We start from the raw sequence: 23,642 nt of genomic DNA on the forward strand, positions 1-23,642 counted from the left end.
TTTATGTATGCAAAGGTTTCTACAGTCTTTATTTCCTAGACACCGAGGACAGAACAAACAATAATTACACATCAAAGTGATGAAGAGCTTCACATTTTGTGTATTTCTTCAGTCACCTTGAAGTTTCTATACATGCTTATTCTTCACTTTTGACTGCCTTTCCAGCATCACGGGATTTCACCCGCAGTTTGTTGACCTGTGACTCTGCAATGTCAGCCCTCTCTTCAGCTTCTTCCAGCTCATGCTGAATCTTGCGGTATTTGGAGAGGTTGAGGTTGGATTGTTCCTCCTGAGAATAAAATTATGAAAACCATATTATTAAAAATTCAACTTCTCTTTTATTTCAACCATAACCAGGTGATTGGGAGCAGGATGCTAATGTCTTGATTCTTCATTATGTGATTATGTGATTTAACTATTGTTACAAGTTTGTAGGCACCAATTTATGGAAACCCAGCCAGATGGGTGGGGTATAAATTAATAATAATAATAATAATAATAATAATAATAATAATAATAATAATCCCTATAATCCTAGCAAGTTTTAAAATATAAACCAGGCTAGCAAGACTGCCTAAGTAGTAGACCCATTGAGTCTTGTTAGTCATGACTAATTTAAGTTTCATTTATTTCAATGGGTCTCCTCTAAGTTTAATTAAGTCTGGATTCAACATATAGTTTTCTCCATGCTGGGAAAATGTTCAGTTCTTAATTTTCTGCCTGTCAAGGAAAAAATTATGAGAAATCTAGTCTAGACTCCCAATTAAAAATATGACAGATACACATAAGTCAAAATTGTTAAAGTGTAACTATCCACTCCATTATTACAACTCATTTTTAAAAATGATATTCTCCATATTTGTGTTAGGCAATATTCTTGCGTTCATTACTTAATTAGTATTTCCATTTCACAGTTTCCTTTTGATTCTTGCTTTCCTTATTTGTAGTATCAGATAATGTGCCACTGTTTAGGACTTTGGCCCACAGGCATTTTAATGAAACTCATTACAGTAAATATAATCAGATTTATTTGAAATGTAACCATTGTTCCATCTTCAGTGCAATACTTACAGCTTCTTCAGATTGTCTCTTATAAGCTTTCACTTTCATTTGCAGTTTGTCCACCAGATCCTGAAGCCTCAGAACATTCTTCCGATCTTCCTCAGACTGAACAAATGGAAGAAAAAAGTGAGTTTATATAATTTAAAATTCATTCCTCAGTTTGATTTTCTTAAATAATATATTTTTCTAGAGTGAAACTTGCACTATGTGTTGTGGGAGAGCATTCCATGGATTAGAGAGGTTAAGGGCTTGCTAAGAGGAAATGAATAGCTATTAATGTTTTTTTGGCATGGGGCTGTGCATTGGCCGTATTTTTGGTTGGTTGGGGATATCAGGGCATGGGAATGCAGTGACATGTTTATGATGATATAAGTGATGATATATGATGATATGATGGAGCTGCTCGTATTGTAATAGGGGAAAATAAAGAGTTCATGTAATTTACCCCATTACAAACCTTTGATGAAGAAAATATTTTTGAAAAGAATTTCTCTCACTCTATTTCACTACTATTAAACATTTCCAGTTTGAGTGTTCAATAACATCAGTAGCATTTCTTTCACTGTATTATTGAAAAAACATTTATCACCCTCACCTGGTAGGTCAGCTCCTTGACCCGCCTCTCATATTTGCGCACACCCTTGATAGCATCAGCACCACGCTTCTGCTCGTTCTCAACTTCAGCTTCCAGCTCACGTACCTGAGGAAGGCACAGGAGAAGGGAGAATTTGCATTCCATTGCATTCTTTACGTTCAAAATGTATAAAGACTACAGATATATGAGGAATACGCACTCTGTGCTCCAGTTTCTGGAGCTGCTTCTTGCCACCCTTCATTGCCAGCTGTTCTGCCTCATCAAGACGGTGTTGCAGGTCCTTTACGGTCTGCTCCAAGTTCTTCTTCATCCTCTCCAGGTGGGCACTGGTGTCTTGTTCCTTCTTGAGTTCCTCAGCCATCATGGCCGCCTATTAATAAAGTTGCCAAACCAGTTCAAGAAATCAGCCATACCAAGTGTATAAAGGTTCAGATTTCAAAAGTAAACTCCCTCCAACTCACATCAGTGATGGCCTTCTTGGCCTTGTCTTCTGCATTGCGGGCTTCTTGAATAGTCTCTTCCACTTCACCTTGGATTTGTGCAATGTCTGTTTCAAGCTTCTTCTTGGTGTTGATCAAGCTGGTATTCTGTTTGGGGAAAAACATATTTGAAAAATTGCCTTAAAACAGCTAAGACAGAATTTTTAAAAGGCAGGAAACAATGACATCTACTTAGAAATGAACTCAATGAAGCTCTGCCTCAAATAGTTGCCCGGGATTTCTTATTCCTAAATCCCCAGAGTTTCAAATGAAATGGAAATATCATAGTATGCATACCATACTATGATATAATAGAATCTAATAATAGAGAAATAAGCTAAATAATCATGTCCACAGACGTTTTGTATAAGAGCAAGCAAAGATTATTTAGGCATAGCTTTGTTTCCTTCAAGTAATATGGCTAAAGGTGGAGCAGGATGGAAGAGAACATTCTCCAAGATAAACAGCCTGCTCTTCTCTACTGGTTAATGAGAGGTGGGGCACATTACATATTAGAAGCTTACCTGTGTGTGAAGAAGTTGCACACGCTCACTGGCATCCAGAAGTTCCTGTTCTGCAATCTTCCTGCCCCTCTCTGTCTGTTCCAGAGCTGCACGGAGCTCCTCAATCTCAGCCTGCATAAGGTTAGCTCTGCGCTCAACCATGGCCACTTGCTCCTTCAGATCTTCCTGGCTCCGAACAGCATCATCCAAGTGCAGTTGTGTATCCTATCAAACAAATTATTATGAGACACAAAGTCCTTAATAACATGGCAATTCCAGGATTTCACTTTAAACTGCGTGGCATTGTACTGTAGATACCTTAAGCTGCCCTTGTGTGTTCCTGAGGTTCTTTAATGCCTCAGCAGCTTGGCGGTTGGCATGGCTCAGCTGGATTTCCATTTCATTCAGATCTCCCTCCATCTTCTTCTTTACTCTCAGGGCATCATTCCGGCTCCTGACTTCAGCATCTAGTGTGCTCTGCATGGACTCTACTACTCTCAGATGATTCCTCTTCAGCTGATCAATTTCTTCATCTTTCTCTGCAATTCTCCTGTCAATATCAGCCTTCACCTGATTGAGCTCTAGTTGGATGCGCAGGATTTTGCCTTCTTCATGTTCCAGTGAGGCCTTAAGAAAGCCATTTATATTAGCTATTAATAATAGACTAAAATAAGTGCCCCCTCTCCATTTTATTAAAATGCATTAGACATCAACTTTAAAAGGAAATATTTTGTGCATTCTTTGCTCCAGTCAACAGCAAAACAGAAGTGTCCATCACAATTCTGTTAACACTGTTAGTAATTCTTTAAGTGTTTTGTATCATAGAACAAAATACTTTTATCCTGTTTTCTCTAAGAAGAATGATATATATGTGTGTGTGTACCTCAGCTTCCTCTAGAGAAGCCTGCAGTTCAGACTTCTCTTGCTCAATCTGCTTCTTCACTTTCTCCAATTCATGGATAGCCTTTCCGCCCTCAGCGATCTGTTCCGTGAGGTCAGAAATCTCCTCTATTGGTTTTACACAAAGTAAAGAGAAATAGATGAATAGTTTAGTTGTTGTAATATGGATGATGATACACAGCTTTAGGGTGGGATGGGGGTGAGGGGTAAAGTGCTTTATTTTTTAATTCCAGCTCATCCTTGTGGAATAGATTAGTTGTTCTGCACACACAGTGCATGACCTTATGGACACCAGGGTCTGTCCTAGACTCAGGGAGAAGGATTGTTTGAAGTTATATGATTCAGCTGGTTCTTTGGAAGTAAGACATAGCTTCTCAGTTTTGTGCCTATAGTATTCTAAACCTGCTTCTTAGAATATACAATTATTAACTTACGTTGGAGATTCTTGTTCTCACGCTTCAAGGTTTCCAAGTGATCCAAGGATTCTTCATAAGCATTCTTCATCTTAAAGAGCTCTGTGCTGAGAGAGCGAGACTCCTTCTGGGAAGCTTCCAGTTCAGACTGGGCTTCTTCAAATTTCTGTTTCCAGTCTGCCAGAATCTGCAAAACACCACCAAGAAATAAGCAATGAATTCATTAGACCTGAGAACTTCATGCAATAGGTTCATAAAAAAAAAAAAGTCCAAAAATACCTTATCAAAGTTCTTCTGCTTCTTATCTAGAGCTGCACAGGCTGCATTGGACCTTTCCACATCAATCATCAGGTCCTCCACTTCATTCTGTAGCCTTTGCTTTGTCTTCTCAAGGGAAGCACATTTGGAATTCACAGCTTCTACGTGCTCTTCAGCATCCTGCAGGCGCTGGGCAAGTTTTTTCCTTGAAGAAGATAAAAAAGTCAGTAGTAAATTGCATGAATCTGCTTGGGTAAGCAGGAAGGTCTATTATCCTACCATAGGCATTGCATAACTTCTGTTACAGACATCATAGAGGGACAGAAGGAGGGGACCCCAAGGTGTCCAGAAGTATAAAAAACATTTGGGGAGAACTTGTGGGAGAACCCCCAAAACAGCCCAGTGAGGACTTTGAATGCTAAGTACCCACAGAACCCTGAATCAGTGTTGTGTAGGAATGAAATGGCCTGGCTGATGGTGAAGAAGTGAGTGCTACTTTGGTGGCCTAGAAGCCTCCAAACCCTCACTGATTGGCTGGCAGGAAAGGGACTTCCTGAATGAGAACAGAGGCATACCCAGATGATCTTGTACCCATGGCAAGGAGCTATATTGGTGCGCCTCACCGTCATTTATGCCCCTCCCTCCCTTTTCCTTCGTCTTGCAACTCTCACCCACTCTCTCTTTCTCTCTCTCCCCTTTGAGTGCTCCACTCTCTCTGGGCACTTTGCTCACACTTCTAATGGTGTCACTGGCAGATTGGGGAACGGGCCACAGGGCTGCTGTGACAGCCCAGAGCAGCAGAGGAGCGGCCCGGGGTGCATGTTGCCAAGCAAGCAGTCTCTTAACCACTCCGAGCGAGAATGGAGAGTTGCAATTTTTGAATTCCTAGTCAAAAACATTGCAACGTTTTGTAGCAGAATAACACTTTTTATCTCAATCTCCCCAACATACTTGGCCTCTTCTAGTTCTTCAGTGCGCTGGATTGCATCAGTCTCGTATTTGGTTCTCCATTGGGCAACCTCACTGTTTGCCTTGGACATGGCACGTTGCAGCTCAGCCTTTGCTTCCTGTTCCTCTTCAAATTGTTCCCTGAGCAAGTCACAGTCATGACGAGCAGATTGCAAGGCATGGGCCAATGCATTCTTAGCCTGGAGAAATTAAAATATTTGTTAAGTGATTTGCCTAGATTTTTGTGTGTGAAGTTAAGTCTCCTGAGTTCCGTGGATCTTTCTGCCTAGCAAGTATGTTTAGGACTGCAATCTGAGATGGGAAACCCATGAACTTCCAGCTCCCATTGCCTCAACCAGTATGACCAATGGTCAGGGATGATGGGAGTCCCACAACACCTGGAGGAACACAGATTCCCCATCCCTAGCCTAAGTAATTTTTTTTTGGGGGGGGGGGATTTATTTCCATGACACTGCTGTACAGCTCAAATATCAGTTCATTACATATGGTTTTGTCTTTACAATGTTGCTGTTTTTAGTTTGTTAATTTGTGTTTTGATGGTTGGATTATTGTTGCTTTTATGGTTGCTTTTGAACTGTAAACTGTTTTGAGCAACTCAAAGGATAAAAGACGGAGGATAAAAGGTGGTATAATTTTTAAACGAAAAGAATAAAATTTCTAAGATATTTCCATAACACTTTAGCCCTGTATAGCAGCGTTCAGGATTTGCAACACAGCACTGAAAAAACAGCACCTTTGTTTCTTCTTCAAGTTGCCTCTTCAGTTCTTCAACCTGTTGAGTAAAACCTTGCTTGCCTCTTGAAAGTTGGGAAATCAAGGCATCTTTTTCTTCTACTTGGCGAGCAAATTCACCTGAGAAGAGCAAAAGAGAATAGAGTATTTAATAGGACTGGAATAAAGTTGACTGAAAAAACTGTACTCAAGAAGAACTGGAACAACTGGAAGTTTAAAAATAATAAAATTAGCTATACAGTCATATCTGAGGTTATACATAATGCCACATAAACCCCACACTCCTCAAATACTAATTGAGAAGAGCATACACTTTCACTTTTCTTCCTGCTGTGATATACACAAGTACTCAAATCAGAAGAGTTTGCACCACGGATGTAGAAGTGAAAAGTTTCCTTAGTTTAGAACTTCACAAAAAGTGGAATGATCTGAATGTAGAAGAGACTGTACATTTGGCTGAGAGCACTTTCTTAGAGAGCACGTGCCACTCTCTGACACAACCCTGATACAGTAACCACGTAATGTGTTGAATAATGCTATTCTTCACATTTTCAGTGTTGTAATCTTTTGATGTTAAAATCAGCTGCAAGTTGCATTTCTTACGAGAATTTACAAACAACTTTCACAGTGTATATAATGTGTTACAGTGTGTAATTTCTAACCAGTCATGTGCCTTACCTGTTTCTGTCTGCAGACGTGCTCTTTGAGCAGTCAGGTCGTTAATTGTGCGCTGGTGCTCTTCCTCCTTTGCTTTAACCTCACTCAGCTGATCTTCCAAGGAGCGGGATAATTTCTCAAGAGCTGACTGAAATGGGCAATTGGAAAAACATTGAAATAGTCTTCAAACTGATATATTAGTAAGAACATTCTTTAAAAAGGAAGTAAAACTATGAAAATAATACGGATAATTTATAAATTTGTATTTATGCAAATGTAAGTTTCATTGCAGCCTAAGTAAATGACAGCATACATTTAAATCAAATTCTGAAGTTTGGCACAATTTGACATGGAAATTACAAACTTTGCAAATAGCTAAAATCCAATAATTGTGCTGAAATCTATTAATTTGATTGCCTTCCTCAAGTCAGATTCTTATAGACAATCTTTGAACACAAAGTCTTCAGTATATTAACACACACAATATAATTTCATGAAACAGTGGAGGAATGTTTCTTAATAGGTAATAAAATATATAAAAACCTAATTAATTCATCTATCAATTACGTTGACTACCCAGCAGCAATTAAATATTGTACACTTAGGGGCAGACGTTTTACAGTCTAATCTTTAAAAATATTGCCCATTTTTCATATAAAGTGTACCTTAACAAGTAATTATTGACATCCAGAATATGTTTTTAGTACTGCTTCATTTGCTTATGCTATACAATCTTACTTTGCTTCAGCTTTAGCCTAAGGTCAGGTTTAGAGATGTTCTGGCAGCTTAGCTCTTAGAAAAACATGTGCCATATGCTTATGAGATGATGCAGCAGTTCTTGCATCCCTTCCCTAATGCACTGAAGTACAATACCTTAGATTTAGAGACAGATTCCATATTACTGGCAAGGTCATCAATCTCCATCTTCAGCTCACTCTTCTCCTTCTCCAGCTTCTGTTTCACACGTTGCAGGTTATCAATTTGTTCCCCAAGTTCAGCTGCACTGTCTGCATGCTTCTTGCGGAGAGCAGCCGATGTGGCTTCATGTTGCAGAGTGGCCTCTTCAAGGTCCCTGCGCATTTTCTGGAATTCTGCCTCACGTTTCTTGTTCATCTCAATCTGAGCTGCGGTTGCCCCACCAGCTTCCTCCAGACGCTCGCTGATCTCTTCAAGTTCTCTGGAGAGATCAGCCCGTTGCTTCTCTGCTTTGGCCCGAGATGCACGCTCAGCTTCAATCTCCTCCTCCAGTTCCTCAATACGGGCCTAGAGAAAGAGAAGCAGCCATTAACACTCAGAGTCTTCCCCGATGAACTGATTTTCATATGATGGAGTCAATATGTGCTTGACTTGCCTGTAACTCCTTTATCTTCTTCTGAAGCTGGGAGCCCAAGGCCTGCTCATCTTCAATTTTGCTTTGTAGCTGGCTGATTTCAAAGTCTTTCCTTTTCATAACAAAACACAAGGTTTTCTCAGCCAAATTCTAAGAGTACTGGGTGCCATAAAGCGCTCCCAAAAGGTCTTCTAGACAGTAAACCATACTTACTTCTTAAGCTTTTCATCCAGCTGCTGCTTATCATTCTCCAAATCCATTGTGGATTCCTGGGCCAGCTTCAGATCACCTTCAAGTTTCCTCTTGGATCTTTCCAGGTCCATGCGAAGTTTCTTTTCTTGCTCCAGGGACCCTTCAAGCTAAAGACAAAGAGGGGACAAAGACTTTGTCACTCTAATATTACTTTCACCCCACAGTTATTCTTCTGCATGTGTTGGTGCTTACATCGTCCACTTGCTGCTCCAGCTTGGTCTTTGCTTTGGTCAGAGTATTGACTTTGTCCTCCTCTGCCTGCAGGTCATCCAAGGTCTGTTGATGGGCCTCTTGGAGGGCTTTCTTTTCCTTGGTCAGTTTGGCAATGTTCTCATCCAAGACTGCCATCTCTTCAGTGAGGTTTTTCACCTTTTAGAAATGAACAAACAGATTCAATGTATCATTCCACCCTGGAATGACAATATGGTACCACATTCTGACTATTTGTTAAAGATCTGAGCACATTGTGATCATTACCTTGTTTTCTGTGGCATGCTTCTCCTTTTCCACCTTGGCCAGTGTTAACTCCAGATCATCAATGTCTTTCTTCAGCTCTGAGCATTCATCTTCCAGTTTCCTCTTTTTGGCTGTCAGCTCAGCATTCATTTCCTCCTCATCCTCTGCCCGTTCAGTCAGCTCCTTAATTTTAGCTTCTAGCTGAATTTTGGTTTTGATCAGCTGGTCACATCTCTCCTCTGCATCTGCCAAGCCATCAGATTCCTGTAGGTTGAAAACATATTTTTAATGCATCTCTCTCGCCTTGTTAAAAAGCAGGTTTTTAGTTGAGACATACACCACGTAAGCAAAAGTTTGATAAAATTCCTTTACCAGGGATTCAAGGACAATCTGCACATTGATATGCAACTGTGTGGGTGGGAGGGGCCAGGGAGGAAACTTGATCTGTTTCTGACTTTGGGAAGTTTGGCCTTTGCTAACAGACCAGAAAAGGGGTGCATTGAACAAGGGAAGAAGTTAATAAGGTGTGCAGTGAAGTTTAGCATAGGGAAGATAGAGAGAAGGCAGCTAGTGGAGACATGAGCACGGGATGGAGGGAGGGGAGAAACTAAGTAGTGGGTTGAAGGAGGAAGTGGACAGAGACATGTGTGGAAGCAAGGGTTAGCAGGCAAAGGAAAGGAATGTGGGATAAAAGTAATGAATAAAAATGAAGAGGTGGAACTGAGGGTTTTTCTTCTCCCTTTCTATCTTTCCTTGTTCCTGCACTTTATTGTATACTTAATATCTATAATTATCTTTTTAAATAAGTTTTATTATGTCCAAAAATTCTCGGCACTTTTTGAATTCTTGCATCCAGTCTATATCTGTCAGGCATTGAGTCACTTGGACAAAAACATTTAATGTTACCATTGATGCTTACAGATTGGACTTGGAGCTGCAAGTCATTCTTCTCTTGCATCAGAGACACCATTTTTTCTTCCAGCTCCTTCCGTTTGGCCTCTGATTTGGCAAGATCTTCTTTAGTTTTCTCAAACTCTTCCTTCATGTTGGCCATCTCCTTCTCTGACTCAGCACTCTTCAGCAGAGGTTTGATCTTGAAGTACAACTTCATCCAAGCCCAAGTCTTCACATTCATGAATGAGCGGACATTGTACTGAATAGTGAAGATAGACTCTCTGTAAAGAAAGCAAAGTAAATCTTAAGGATGATTCCAAAATAAAATTTGTTTTCAAGTTTGCTTAATCTGTATTAAACCTGCATGTGTTGATGGACTCATGATCAAACTGGACTCATTGCCAGTTTGATAATGAGCGCTGACACCTTCCTTTGTGGGTGCCCTTTGCGGGGCCGTGCACAGCACCCCAGTCACATGGGACCCACCAGCTGTTTGGGCTGGCCCGCCTCCCTGTGCTAGTCATTGAAGGTTCCCGCCAAACCTCAGCCAATCAGCACCACAGGGAGGTGGGGCCAGTTGCTTAAATAGGAGGCGGCTCTGGAGCTTCACCCACCCAACCCTCCCTTTCGTTAACCTGCAAAAAGCATTAGACAATGTTTAGCGTGCGCTGCTACGGTCTTTGGGTGGTTGCTGTTGAAGAGCAGGGAAGGAATTTCCCTGCATTGTTGGTTTTAGGCCTTGGGTGGAATCCTTTAATCTATCTTCCCTAAATGGGGGGGGGGGTGAAGTGGTGACCCACCCCCCTCCCTCAGTGGCAATTCCGGGGTCCCCTCTTAAAGGGGTTTATATATGGGAGTCACTGGCCATACACTGAAAGTTTGTCAGTGAACTCCCCTGCATGTGGGGATATGGGCTGCCAGCATACACAAGCATCTTGCTGTGCATGTCCCATATCCCATTCACCCTGAGGAGTTCCAGTTCCCCCAGCTGGGGGCTGGGAGGGATACACGCCCAGTGCCTAAGTTAAGGCCTTCCTACATCTGAAAGGTTTGATAAAGTTGTGGCCAATTTTTATTCCATAAAACATTGTCACGAGTCATTATTCCTTCTGGTGGTCTCTTGGGGCCAGGGAGTCTCTTCCTGGGCACGCAATGAGTCCTATTACAGACTATGAAACTCTACCTCCTTTCCATCATTTTCTTGAACTCCACTCTCATCAGGAAACCACGGCAAACAGCTTGGGTGCGTGTAATCAGCTGTGCCAACTTATCATCTCTCATCTCCTCTAGAGTACCCAAAAGACCAGCTTTGAAGAACACCTGGGAAAAGAAAATATTACAAAGTATTAATCACTATCTCAACAAACTCAAATATTACAGTCTTGTAATAAAAAGTAATTTTACCTTTGTGTGGCCAAATTTATATTGGGTATGGTCAACATCGATAGAACCGAGAAGCTTCTCAGAAGCTTTCTTGCTATCCATGAACTGTCCCTCTGGGACGGCACTTGCATTCAATATCCTGTATCTGTTGAGAAAAGCTTACAGTTTTTATTTTGCCAAAGTATTATGATAACTAGCACTAACTTCCACAATTGTTTTTGTTACAGAATAATATCTGAAAGAGATTAAAAACTGAATTTGGCTGTGAAGTAAAACTTATGTCTAGGGAAACTTTCTTAAACATGATGAACATTTGAAAAGATGTTTCTTAGTAACATGATCTTACTGCAGGTGGCCTTTCAGCTTATCTAATTATGCTGCTGCAAGCTGATGCAATATAAGAAGTTCCATTGCTGTACAGAGAGGTACACAGCTATTAAGGAAGTACACAGCCTATCCCTGATATACCTTTTTATTATTTCATCCCAGTTCTCTCAACCACATTCAATATAAACATACACTAATCATCCATCAGTGAGTTCTTAGTTGATTTTCAGCATTCTTAAAAGTTTAACATGTACAAAGGCTGAAATCCTAACTACACTTACTTTTACTTTAGTGGGACTTATTTCTTAGTGCTTTGGATTACACTGCATTGTATTGAAAACGTATTTTTAAAGAACTGAGAAGCATAATAGTAAAATAGTATGGAATATACAGACCTCTGCTTAAAATCACCGTAAATGATCCTGCTAGGGAATCCCTTTCTGCAAATTCTGATACCTTCCAGCACTCCATTACACCTCAGTTGATGCAATACAAGTTCATGCTCCATGGCACCTTAGAGAACATTAAAGTATGGATTAACACTACAAGGTAGAATTTCCTTCTCTTTCGAAGAATGTTTACTAAAATGTCTTACCAGGTGTTTTAGTTTCATTGGGGATGAGACAGCGCACAAAATGAGGGTGGGTACTCTTCAAATTGCTCATCAGCTTGTTTAAATTCTCCTGTGAGGTCAGAAATATTTGTTTTACCTGCATGTTTAAGATGTTTAATACACAAGAAGAAGCCAAATTTTCAACTGAGACACAGCCCACCTCTTTGACATTGGAAGCTGCTGAAGATATAACTATAGATATATAGATTTTGATATTTAAATATACTCTTTGTAGATAATCTATTTTGAACATATTGATCTCGTTTATGTTCATGTTTATGTTTTTCCCCTCTCCCTTTTTTTGTTGTGATTTGACAAATCATAATATAAGCTAGGAAAAAGACATTGATTTAAAGCAAGTTTATTCCCCATTTCACAAGCAGAAGTTGTGCTTACCCTAAAGAGAGCAGATACAGTCTGGAAAGAGGAACCCTTCTTCTTGCCACCTTTCTTGGCACCCTCTAAAACATAAAAATTATAAAACACATGAATGAAATTAAAATCCTTCAATGAATTACATAAACATATACCACTAGAATTTAAAGCAACCATCTCTTTAAGTTGCTAATTATGGGTTATGTTCATAAGCCAATTGCAAAGTGCAGCAGGAATTACCTTCTGGAGGGCGGTCAGCAAATAGCAAAGCCAGTGTCTTCATAGATGATTTCTGGTAGAGCTGAATTACACTTTCATTCAGGGGGTCCTTGTTCTTGTCCAGCCATCCACTGATGTTGTAGTCCACAGTGCCGGCATAATGGACCAGGGCGAAGTGAGCCTCAGCCTTCCCTTTGCCAGGTTTGGGCTTTTCAAAGTTCTTGCATTTGCCAAGATGCTGTTCATAGAGCTTGTTCTTGAAAGATGTGTCTGTTGCCTTGGGGAACATGCACTCTTCTTCTAGGATGGAGAAAATGCCCATTGGCTGGAGGGAACAAGGAGAGTAAAAGTAAAATTACTAAATTAAATTAATAGAATTGTAGAATTGGAAGGGACCCTGAGGATCATCTAGTCCAACCCCTTGCAATGCAGGAACATGCAGCTGTCCCATATGGGGATTGAACCTGTAACACCGGTGTTATCAGTGCCACACTCTAACCAACTAATGTAATTAGTATTTGACAGTAAAAGTGAACTATTCATAGTGCACATTTAGTAAAATGGCATAGTCCTGCATGAAATTTAGACAAAAGCATTATCACAATTTCTGTTATTATTATGGAGCTATTCATTTTTATAATTAAGCATAAGCTTAAGCACCTTGCTAAAACAGGGATTGTTTGCAGTTACACATGTGCTAAACAAGTAATTTTTAAGAGACCTTCTCAATGAGTTCAATGCAGGCAGCCAGGTCCATTCCAAAGTCAATGAACTCCCAATCGATTCCTTCTTTCTTGTACTCCTCTTGCTCCAGCACAAACATGTGATGGTTGAAAAACTGTTGCAGTTTCTCATTGGTGAAGTTGATGCACAGCTGCTCCAGGCTGTTGAACTAGACAGTGCAAATATATCGTATAAGAGACCACCATGTTTAACAGTATTCTTCATTCTAGTTTTCTAATGGTTAATATTAAAAACCTTACATCTCTTCAGGTTTCTGCAATTATTAATGGTTGTTTTTTTTTACAGTTCTTGACAGTAATTTAAAGTCATATCACAGGGTGCCCAAACTTTTTTTCAAAGAGGGCCAGATTTGATGAAGTGAACATGCGTGAGGGCCGACCAAAGTTGTTTTTTACAATTTTACCCCAAAGTAAAATTGGGATTGGGCGGGCTGGTTTTGGCCCCCGAAACGAACTTTGGACATACATGTAGGTCTACTCGTTATTTTCTCCTTTGCTGAGCCCAAATTCATGCATATTCACTGAACGTACTGCTTCCAGGGCTTTCAGATACATTGCTTACACTCTGTCTCGCTCCAGAGATGCTTTGGATTTATGAACCATGCTCTTCATACCAAATCATATCTACAATTTCTTATCACTGCCAAATATTTCTGTGTCTGGCATCCTCTCCAGTTAACGGCTTGGAAACAATTTCACTCCTTCATTGCTTTTGCATTGAGAACATTATTGAACTACACTCTTTAATTGCTTAAAGGTTTTACTGTGACTATCAGAATCACCACATCTCTGTTCTCACACTGTTCCATCAAGGCCCTGTTTCCTTACATCAAAGATCTCAAAGCCAGCAATGTCCAACACTCCTATAAAGTGCTGCCTAGGCTGCTTAGTATCCAGCTGCTGGTTGATACGAATGACCATCCACAAGAACATCTTCTCAAAGACAGCCTTAGCCAGAGCACCAACATTGTTGTACACCTATAAGAATAGAATGACAGCAGTCAGCATATAAGTGGAGCAACGAAGTGGAGTCCATCCACCATGAGTTTTGTACTGCAGATCATTACCTGCTGGACTGTTTGGCCTTTGGTGACAAACTCATTGCCAACTTTGACTCGGGGGTAGCACAGAGCTTTCAGCAGATCTGCTGAATTGAGATTCATGAGGTATGCAGCCTTGTCAGCAACTGAGCACAGAGATAAGAGGAAAGGCTTATGAGCCCAATATATAATATTTTCTACATTGGATGAATGTATGAATAAACAACACTGTTTGTATAGAAATACTGCTAGAAATACTACAGATCTTACTAGGAATACAAATAGAAGAAGCAGGGTAGTAAAATACTTTCAGATACAGATACAGATGTGACTGATTTTTCAGTGATTAGAAGCAAGAATAGGTCTGCCTCTCTAAACACAAATTAACTTCCTGGTGTATGACATGGAAACTACTAATGTAGAGCTGCCTTTGAAGATGGTTTAGAAACTTCAGCTGGTACAGAATTTGGCTGTTAGGCTGTTCTCTGGAGCAAGGTGGTTTGAGCAAGGTGGCATAGGGTCTTCTCGGCAGTGGCAAAAGGGGAAAGCCCTCCCATTAAATGTCTGGGAGATAAAGAATTAAACGGCTTTTAGGAAACAGCTGAAGGCAGCCGTGTTCAGGGAAGTTTTTAATGTCTGACATTTTATTATTTTTTAATATTTTGCTGGAAGCCTCCCAGAGTGGCTGGGGAAACCCAGCCAGATGGGCAGGGTATAAACGATAAAATAAACAACAACAACAACAACAACAACAACAACAATAATAATACCAATCCTGGCCTGACTGCAGTGGTTGGGTCCAATTCAAAGTGCTGGTTTTGACCTATAAAGCCTTAAATGACTCAGGACCACAATACCTCAAGGACTGCTTTTCCCCATAATGAACCTATCTGGATTCTGCAGTCATCATCTGAGGCCCTTCTTTGTGTGCTTTCTTCATGAGAGGTCCAGAACAGGCCTTTTCTGCAATGGCTCCCCATTTGTTGAATACTCTGCCTAGGAAGGCTTGCCTTGTTTATATCATTAGGCGCCTGGCAAAAGTGTTTCTCTGTAAGCAGGCCTTTGCTGATTAACATTCTATGACCTTTTAAATGTGTTTGGGAGAAAAGAGTTATTGGTTTGTTTTTGTTTTATTATAAGTTTTGTGTTCTCACTTTGTATTTCTATGCTGGGAACCACCCTGCGATCCTTGGATGAAGGACAGTATACCAATTTAATAAATAAAATAATAGCAAATTAATCAGCTAAAACTACATGTTTGTCGCTAGAGGTGTCAACTTGAATCAGATGTTGGGCTGGGGCTGGGTAAGCAATGCCCTGCATAATTGATCCCAAAATGCACCACGTGCACACCATTTGAATGGCAATGCCCATTAACTTTTTTTGTTGTGTACAGCCCCTTCAAATACTTTATGGGAGGGCGGCAAAGGGACCTCAGCCCCTAAGAGTTGACTCCTATGTTTGTCACCGTAATGTGGCTAAGAGATTAGTTGGGATAGATTTGGCGGGACTATGGCAACCAAAATTCCATCACTGTTGTTCAAATTTCTAGATTGTATCGACTTTTCAAACATTTTCTGGCTTGACTTAGACAAGAAAATGAATATAAAATAGTATAAGGCTAGACACGTCTACTCAAAATTAATCCTCATTGAAGGCAATGAAACTTGCAGGTAAACGTTAATCGGACTGTAACGTTAGGCTATCATTCTTATGCATTGGACTTCAGCTGTTCAAGTGAAAGTTAGGAGCAGCTGAGGATTAAGGGCATTTTTTGGTTGAAGGCTTTTGCTCATAGTCCCATTGCAAATTCTGTAAATACCTTCAGTGCCATCTGGCTCAGCCTGCTCCTCACGTTGCTTCTGCTTGAACTTCATGTTCCCATAGTGCATTACAGCTCCAGTTAGCTTGTAAATGGCTGTCTTTTCTTCAGAATTGAAGCCCAAGATGTCAATGGCACTCTGACAATTGAATCAAGATGTGCAAGTGAATATTTTTTATATTGCCTCTAGTTGATACGCCAAAAAACTCACTTGTTCATGCTACTTACATCAGTTGCCATCAACTCTTCTTGATCATCTATGCTGGGAACAGTGATCTCACCCTGACTCACAAAGTGAAAGTCGTATGGGTTGGTAGTAATCAGCAACATCTCTGAATAAGGAGAAGCACAGATTTTCATCCATTGCATAATCCAGCATCAGCGCAAGATTTTAGCAACAGCCACTATAGCAAATGCCTCTTACCAATCAGTTCTGGCTTCTTGTTGGACATGATCTGATAAAAGATGTGGTAGCTTCTTTCAGCTTTCAGCTGGAAAGTAACTCTGGACTTCTCTAGCAGATCTGGCAAGAAACAGAAGCAACCAATTAAGAAACTAGCGAGTGAAAAAGAAAGCAAGTGAGAGAGCGAGAGAGAAAGAAAGATCCCATCCCTTACATGTCTCAATGTCAGCAGAAGCCAGTTTGCCTGTGGCACCAAAATGGATTCTGATGAATTTACCCTTTAAACAAGAAAAGGCATGTAATTACAAATCCTATGAGGCAGATTCTGCAAATACATTACTACAGATTTGCTGTATGATGACCACCCTTAAAAAAGTGAAAGCCAACTACTATGTTCAGATTCTGCAGAAGACTTACAAAACGTGAGGAGTTGTCATTCCTCACAGTCTTTGCGTTTCCAAAAGCCTCCAGCAAGGGGTTGGCACTGATGATTTGATCTTCAAGGGTACCCTGCAATGTATGTATTATTGTAAGATTAATTATATAGAGATTGCAGCAAATGCACATTTCATCCTTTCTAACAAAAAGCTTACCTGCATTTTGCCTTGTGCGACCGGCTCATCCTTTTTCTTGTCACCTGTGGCTGCAATTGTTGCAAAGTATTGGATGACACGTTTCGTGTTCACAGTCTTTCCAGCTCCAGATTCTCCACTGTTGATCAAACACATATCAGAGCGTTACATGGACTACTGCAATGCGCTCCACGTGGGGCTACCTTTGAAGGTGACCCAGAAACTACAACTAATCCAGAATGTGGCAGCTGAACTGGTGACTGGAAGTGGCTGCCAAGACCATATAACACTGGTCCTGAAGTATCTACATTGGCTCCCAGTACGTTTCAGAGCACAATTCAAAGTGTTGGTGCTGACCTTTAAAGCCCTAAACGGCCTCGGCCCAGTATACCTGAAGGAGCGTCTCCACCCTCAACATTCAACCCGGACACTGAGGTCCTGCTCTGAGGGCCTTCTGGCAGTTCCCGCACTGCAAGAAGTGAAGCTACAGGGAACCAGGCAGAGGGCCTTCTTGGTAGTGGCGCCCTCCCTGTAGAATGCCCTCCCATCAGATATCAAGGAAATAAACAACTATCTGACTTTTAGAAGACATCTGAAGGCCGCCCTGTTTAGGGAAGTTTTTAATATTTAATGTTTTGTTGCTTATTCTTATTATTATTCTGTTGGGAGCCACCCAGAGTGGCTGGGGAAACCCAGCCAGATGGGTCGGGTATAAATTATTATTATTATTATTATTATTACCCTGCCATTACCCCATATTATTAGAAAGGAATATTAGAGAGGAATAGCCAGCAAGCAGCACATGTTCTTCAAAGCCTACTAAGAAGCTTGGGGGTCAGATAAATGCCCCTCTTCTATAGAAATAAAATTGAAATTTTGTATAATGCAACTGTAGAACTTTCAGAAAACTAGATCACTGGAGATTTACTGTACCAGCATTTAAGAGGACTATACATGTAATTGAATCTTTCCTCCCAGGTAGGATAAGGTAGTTTTGACAAAATTCCTTTATTGTCTGTTGTACTGTATCACAAAGTCAGCATTGATTTCATTAAGGAAATAAACTTACGTAATCAGGATTGACTGATTCTCACGATCTGGAAAGATATATAACAAAAAAGAACTTGTTATTAATTTAGTGCAGCTATGGTTCAGTGTGAGCTAACTTGAGGAAAAGTCCCATTAAACTCAGTGGGACCTGGTTCTGAACAAACATGCTTAGGATGAAACTGCATGTAATTATTAAAGAACTTGCAGTGGCTTGCATACAAGCAGGTCATAATAGGTAAGAAATATGCAGGGCAAAGCCCAGATTGTGTATATGCTATGATGCTAGAGGAGCTCAGCCATGCACACGAAATACAGTCATCTGTATTTTTTACAGCTTTTGTATCTTTTACAGCTTGTGGGATTTTTATTTTTTTTTAAGGAAGTATATAGCTTCTATGGCTACAAAGTATGCTTAGAAATGTGTGGAAACCATTTGATGAAATATCTGTAGCAATGGGAAACTGAATTAGTTTTCCATAATTTGAATGCATATTCATTGCTTTTCCCAATGACTCTCAAAACTGTGTGTGCCATTTATGCATGTGTGTATTAATTATAAATAGCTCTGCATGAATTTTGTTTAAGGAATGAATTCCCCAGTAAGAATAAAATATGAAACCATTCATTTCTAAAAGTCAAACTGAATATTCTTTATTTACACTGAAAAATGGAATCACATTTCAGCAATATTGGTATTTTTTCTTCTTGTCAACAATTGTTGATTTTTAAGTTTCGTATTCCTTTTTGGTGAAAAAATGAGCCAACGTTACTTTTTGAGCAGGAATTGGACTACATGTATTAGCATGATTAGGGAACTTCTTGATTTGTTTTGAGCCAGCTTTCTATTGCTGCTCTATATGCTATCTTAACAGACCTCCACATTTCCTAGGAAAGTTATTAAGGTTTCTCTTGAGAAAATGTTCGCTCTTTCAAAGAGATCCATATACTCACCAGTTAACATGAACTGATAGGCATTGTCAGAGATGGAGAAGATGTGGGGAGGGGCCTCTTGACGCTTTTTGCCTCTGTAGGCAGATACCACTTCTGGGTTGTACACTGGCAGCCACTTGTATGGATTGACAGTGACGCAGAAGAGACCTGAATAGGTCTGGAAGAAGAAAAACGTATCTAGCTTGTTTTATCCTGTCTATTGTAACACACACACACACACACACACACACACACACACACACACACACACAGCTTTATTATGGTCCATAGACCCAAAATACACAGTACTACCAACAATGGTATATATCAACAGTTATTAAGGTGTAAGAGCGGCCTTGCTAGCCAACAGAGGAGCCTATTGTTGATTTTTCTAATATTCCCAATAGAGTTTAAAATGCAGTTAGCTCACAACTTGTACAAATTTAACTTGCACAATTGCAGATTTACATACTTGGTGACCGGAGAGCTGAAATCACACAGATTAAATGCCCATAATGCAGATTGCTTTAAAGCTCTTCCTGGAGCAGGTTTTCCTGGCATGAAAAGAGCTTTTAAGTGCTCAAATTTGCTTACTAGGCTCTGGGGAAGGTCTCACACAGGCTCTGAAAGGCTCTGACAGGATATTGCAGGGGCCACCCAAGACCTCTCAGAGCGTAGTAAGCAAGATGGAGAGCTTAGATGCTCTTTGCCTTCATTGGGAGGCAAGGCATGCTTGGCACACTGGCTTCAGAAAGGTTGGGATAGTAAAGTGGGGGCAGTTTCAGGGTTGTTTTGGCTATACACAATTTTGGTTTTATGAACAACCTCCCAGAATGTAACTCCTGCAGAAATTGTGAGTCAATTGTATATAATTCCCAAACTAAGGAACTTTGAGCTGAGCAGGATACAGGGATATTTACTTAGGATAGGATGTTTATCATGGGGAATGAGGGAAGAGAGAAAAGAAGAGAAAAGAAAAGGAATCAAATACAGTGGTACCTCTGGTTAAGAATTTAAATCGTTCCGGAGGTCTGTTCTTAATCTGAAACTGTTCTTAACCTGAAGTACCACTTTAGCTAATGGGGCCTTACGCCGCTTCCGTGTGATTTCTGTTCTCATCCTGAAGCAAAGTTCTTAACCTGAGGTACTATTTCTGGGTTAGCAGAGTCTGTAACCTGAAGTGTCTGTAACCCGAGGTACCACTGTATGTGAGTAGACTTTTGCCACATTCCTGTCCTTGATTGATACAAGACACTAGGAACATAATATAGGATCTGGCAGCTAATACAGTGGTACCTCGGGTTAAGTACTTAATTCGTTCCGGAGGTCCGTATTTAACCTGAAACTGTTCTTAACCTGAAGTACCACTTTAGCTAATGGGGCCTCCCACTGCTGCCGCGCCGCCGGATCACGATTTCTGTTCTCATCCTGAAGCAAAGTTCTTAACCTGAAGCACTATTTCTGGGTTAGTGGAGTCTGTAACCTGAAGCGTATGTAACCTGAAGCGTATGTAACCCGAGGTACCACTGTAGTTACTTTGCCCACAAAAGAGCAATACAAACTGGCTAACTGATACAAGGTAGAAACCTAACATGGTTGTGTGGTGTGAAAGAAGAAAGTGATCTTTGGGAGGTCTTAAAGCAGAGGTAGGAAACCTGTGGCCAGAAGTGCAGTTAGCTAATTTTAGGCATTGGTCTTATGAGGCTGCTTCTTTAGATGGTAACGTGCATTACTTCATGTACTTCAAAATGTGGTAAGCTAGCCCTGCTGCACTTGGAGGGCATTCTGCAGCGAGGGACCCTGGACTTCTGCCCCAAAGTCAGAACGGCCTGTGGCCCTCCAAATATACCGGTAACTGTATTACAACACACTGTCCACTGATCATGCTAGGTGGAGTTTCTGGGAGTTAGAGTCTCATCTGGAGAGCCACAGACTTCCTCACCCCTATATTAAAATCTAGTTCCACCATAAAAAGAGAGAGGCATGTTACTTCAGAATATACTTACATAGATCATCCAGGCTGCATAACGCTCTTTGAGGTTATACAGGACAGCAGGTTCATGGAGGTGGGTCATCATGGCCATGTCCTCAATTTTGTCATATTTGGGAGGATTCATAGAAAAGACTTGATCTTCCTTGACTGTTACAGACTGGGAGGGAAAGGATTAAAGGGAAGATGAACAAATATAGGACAGACCGCCAATGAAACAAAAGGCCAATTTATATCATCTTAAAAAGTAGAGATGAGGCAATTTTAACAATGCATTCCTTCTACTCACTTCTCCGGTTTCCGTCTTGACTGTGACCTTCCCTCCTTCCCTGGCTGTGACACTGGCCTTCACATAAGATATCTTAGGATCTGTCACAAAGACTGAATTCTTTGCATCAAAGGGCTTGTTCTGGGCCTCAATTCTCTCTTTTTCTGGCTTTCGTAGATAGGGGGCAGCTGGCCCGAAGATGGCCATCTCCGCGTCTGAAGACATGACTGCGGTTTATAGCACGCAGCTCAGCAAACAAAAAGCTGAAGGAAATAAAAATATGAATCATGTAAAGAAAATGTGGACATACGTCCAATATACAACTTTTCCTTTGGCATTACATCCAGCTCCATTGGCACTTAACCAAGGTCCTACTTTTCATATGTAATACCATATACTTGGCACCTATAGATTCTGAATCCTGAAATCTAGATATTTTCAGGTCTGTGGAATTTGTTCAGTCATCCATTACACCGGATTATATAAACTGCAGAAGCTGAAGGAACTTCCAGGGTCAAATTACCTTATTGGTTGGTTGGTTGGTTGGTTGGTTGGTTGATTTATTGTTTGCTTTGGTCATTTTAAATATTTTGTAAGCCACCCTAGGAATTGATACTGCAGTTGAAGGATAGAGTATAAATTATCACATAAATTCGTTTTTTGTAGCCAATAAGGAAGAAGATTAAAGTGATGAGACTGTGCTTATCAGAGCAAGGCTACTGTTTTCTTTCTTATGATATGAGTTAGAATATAATATTATTTTGATTAAAAACAGAATTAAATGCCTATCTCCAGTTGGATTTGTACTGTTTTTAAAACTATTTTAGCTTTTATGTCTTAAGATGCAAAAGGGGGTTCGTAAATATACAAATAATAATTGTTATCTTTTTGTATCTTATATTTATAACTAGCCAAAGACTATCATTTTAGTTTCAAGTGGCTTACACTTTACTGTTTTTTCAGTGCACAATAGACTAAGGTGCCTCAAGACTGCTGTTTATTACAAGACAGCTAACTATCCCTCTATAAAATGATTCTGTACACCAGATACTAGATTTCATCCCCTACAGACTCATCCAGAATGAGTTACTTCAGCCCGCTCTGTTAAGAACTTGAATGCTGGAATTACAGGAGTTTGTAACTTGAACTGTATTATTGTGTCCTTTCGTGTGCCAACAAGCAAAAGGTTCTGTCAAGCAGGATTAATTTAGGAAGCTGCCTTATACCAAGTAAAACCATTGGTCCATCTAGGTCAGTATTGTCCACAGTGTTGTCCAGGGTTTCAGATGGGACATTCCCAGTCCTACCTGGAGTTGTCAGATATCAAACTTGGGACCTTCTGTATGCAAAACAGACGCTCTGCAACTGAGCTACAGCCCTTCTACACTGCTACCTGTTATGTTTCCAATTAAATTAGAAACCATACAACTTTCAGCAGGAATTGGCGTGCTCCCTGCACAGTAGAACCCCATGTCAAAATTATTCATACAGCCATATAGACTATGGCCTTTATGCAAACATGGCATGATGCAGACTGTGATTCCCTACCACAGTGCATCCTTTCAGAATTTGACCCATGGGTTTGTGCTAAGGCAGATGTTCTATTAGAGGGGATAGTAAAAGAATCAGTATATTCAAGGCCAGTTCCCAAAATTGACTTCCTCCTGCTAAGTGGAATGCAGCTTTATAACAAAATTTGATATAGCTATACATGGTCCATAAAGGTTGGGAGGAAGCAATTAACCCACTGAAAAACATGCAGATCCTTTCCTACCATGTATCTGACTTTCCCCAGGGAATTAATAAATCAGTGTCTTACCTTGTGTGGTATCAGGTGGACTGTAAAGCAGGGTTGAGCTGCCCAATACTGTAAAATAAAAATGATAGATCCTTTATCAAAGGTCCAGTAATAAATTATAGAGTAGCAACTGATGGGCAGATTTTAAATCCCTATTGACACAGGCTATCTGTGCTCAGAAATGTCAAATGCAGCAGGAATGTACTGGGATGTGAAGAATTCAGGGTGGGATTCTATTCCTTTTAAACTCGAGCTTCTCACACTCTTACCTTTAAGCTGTTGGTGCAAGGACATGAGAGGCTGGTCCCAAGACTACTTATATAGGAAGTGATTTGCATACACAGCAGCCTCCTCTTCTTTCTTCGGTCAAAACCTTTTTGGCAGCCTTAACTCCCAGCAAGATTTCCATTCATATTTGACGCGAACAGATATAATTAGATCTTTCAGCTCCATGAATCAATCTAAAAATAATTTGACAAGAGGAGGGAAGAGTGGGTGGCAGCCTATATATTGTGGTCTGATCCTGATACCAGTTTTGTGTTCTGGTAGAGGAGAGAAATATATGCATCTGATGCTGTTAGGGTTCAGTGGGAGTGCAACATATTGCTC

At 40.4% G+C, this 23,642-nt stretch overlaps 1 protein-coding gene across 1 annotated transcript; it reads right to left on the reverse strand.

Moving 5' to 3' along the window:
* LOC114590696 (myosin-1B) lies at positions 1-23,341 on the reverse strand. The gene is made up of 40 exons (XM_028717083.2): positions 23,303-23,341; positions 23,055-23,102; positions 21,257-21,498; positions 20,984-21,127; positions 18,999-19,155; positions 18,067-18,094; positions 17,019-17,136; positions 16,843-16,935; positions 16,640-16,703; positions 16,447-16,545; positions 16,251-16,354; positions 16,023-16,161; positions 14,228-14,346; positions 13,989-14,138; positions 13,139-13,309; positions 12,439-12,742; positions 12,220-12,284; positions 11,806-11,893; positions 11,606-11,723; positions 10,905-11,028; positions 10,684-10,820; positions 9,526-9,781; positions 8,628-8,870; positions 8,343-8,519; positions 8,112-8,257; positions 7,920-8,010; positions 7,442-7,831; positions 6,590-6,716; positions 5,913-6,031; positions 5,162-5,358; positions 4,232-4,415; positions 3,974-4,139; positions 3,523-3,647; positions 2,958-3,266; positions 2,661-2,864; positions 2,119-2,244; positions 1,857-2,027; positions 1,658-1,762; positions 1,072-1,167; positions 1-289 (listed from the first exon to the last, which is right to left on the reverse strand). Exons 3-40 carry the CDS (start codon positions 21,458-21,460, stop codon positions 137-139), a joined length of 5,811 nt encoding a protein of 1,936 aa, XP_028572916.2. The 5' UTR covers positions 21,461-21,498; positions 23,055-23,102; positions 23,303-23,341; the 3' UTR covers positions 1-136.
* Between the last annotated feature and the right edge of the window lie 301 nt (positions 23,342-23,642).

This window comes from Podarcis muralis, chromosome 2 (assembly GCF_964188315.1).
Source record: "Podarcis muralis chromosome 2, rPodMur119.hap1.1, whole genome shotgun sequence".
Classification (NCBI taxonomy): domain Eukaryota; kingdom Metazoa; phylum Chordata; class Lepidosauria; order Squamata; family Lacertidae; genus Podarcis; species Podarcis muralis.

What these genes read in the sequence shown, in the direction of transcription:
- LOC114590696 (XM_028717083.2), bottom strand. Translation starts at nt 21,460, where the DNA reads ATGTCTTCAGACGCGGAGATGGCCATCTTCGGGCCAGCTGCCCCCTAT. An exon ending in TGAGAACAAGAATCTCCAAC is followed by an intron (nt 3,648 to 3,973) that starts GTAAGTTAATAA and finishes TAAAACCAATAG; the next exon opens with AGGAGATTTCTGACCTCACG. An exon ending in AGAGACAATCTGAAGAAGCT is followed by an intron (nt 290 to 1,071) that starts GTAAGTATTGCA and finishes TTTTATTCTCAG; the next exon opens with GAGGAACAATCCAACCTCAA.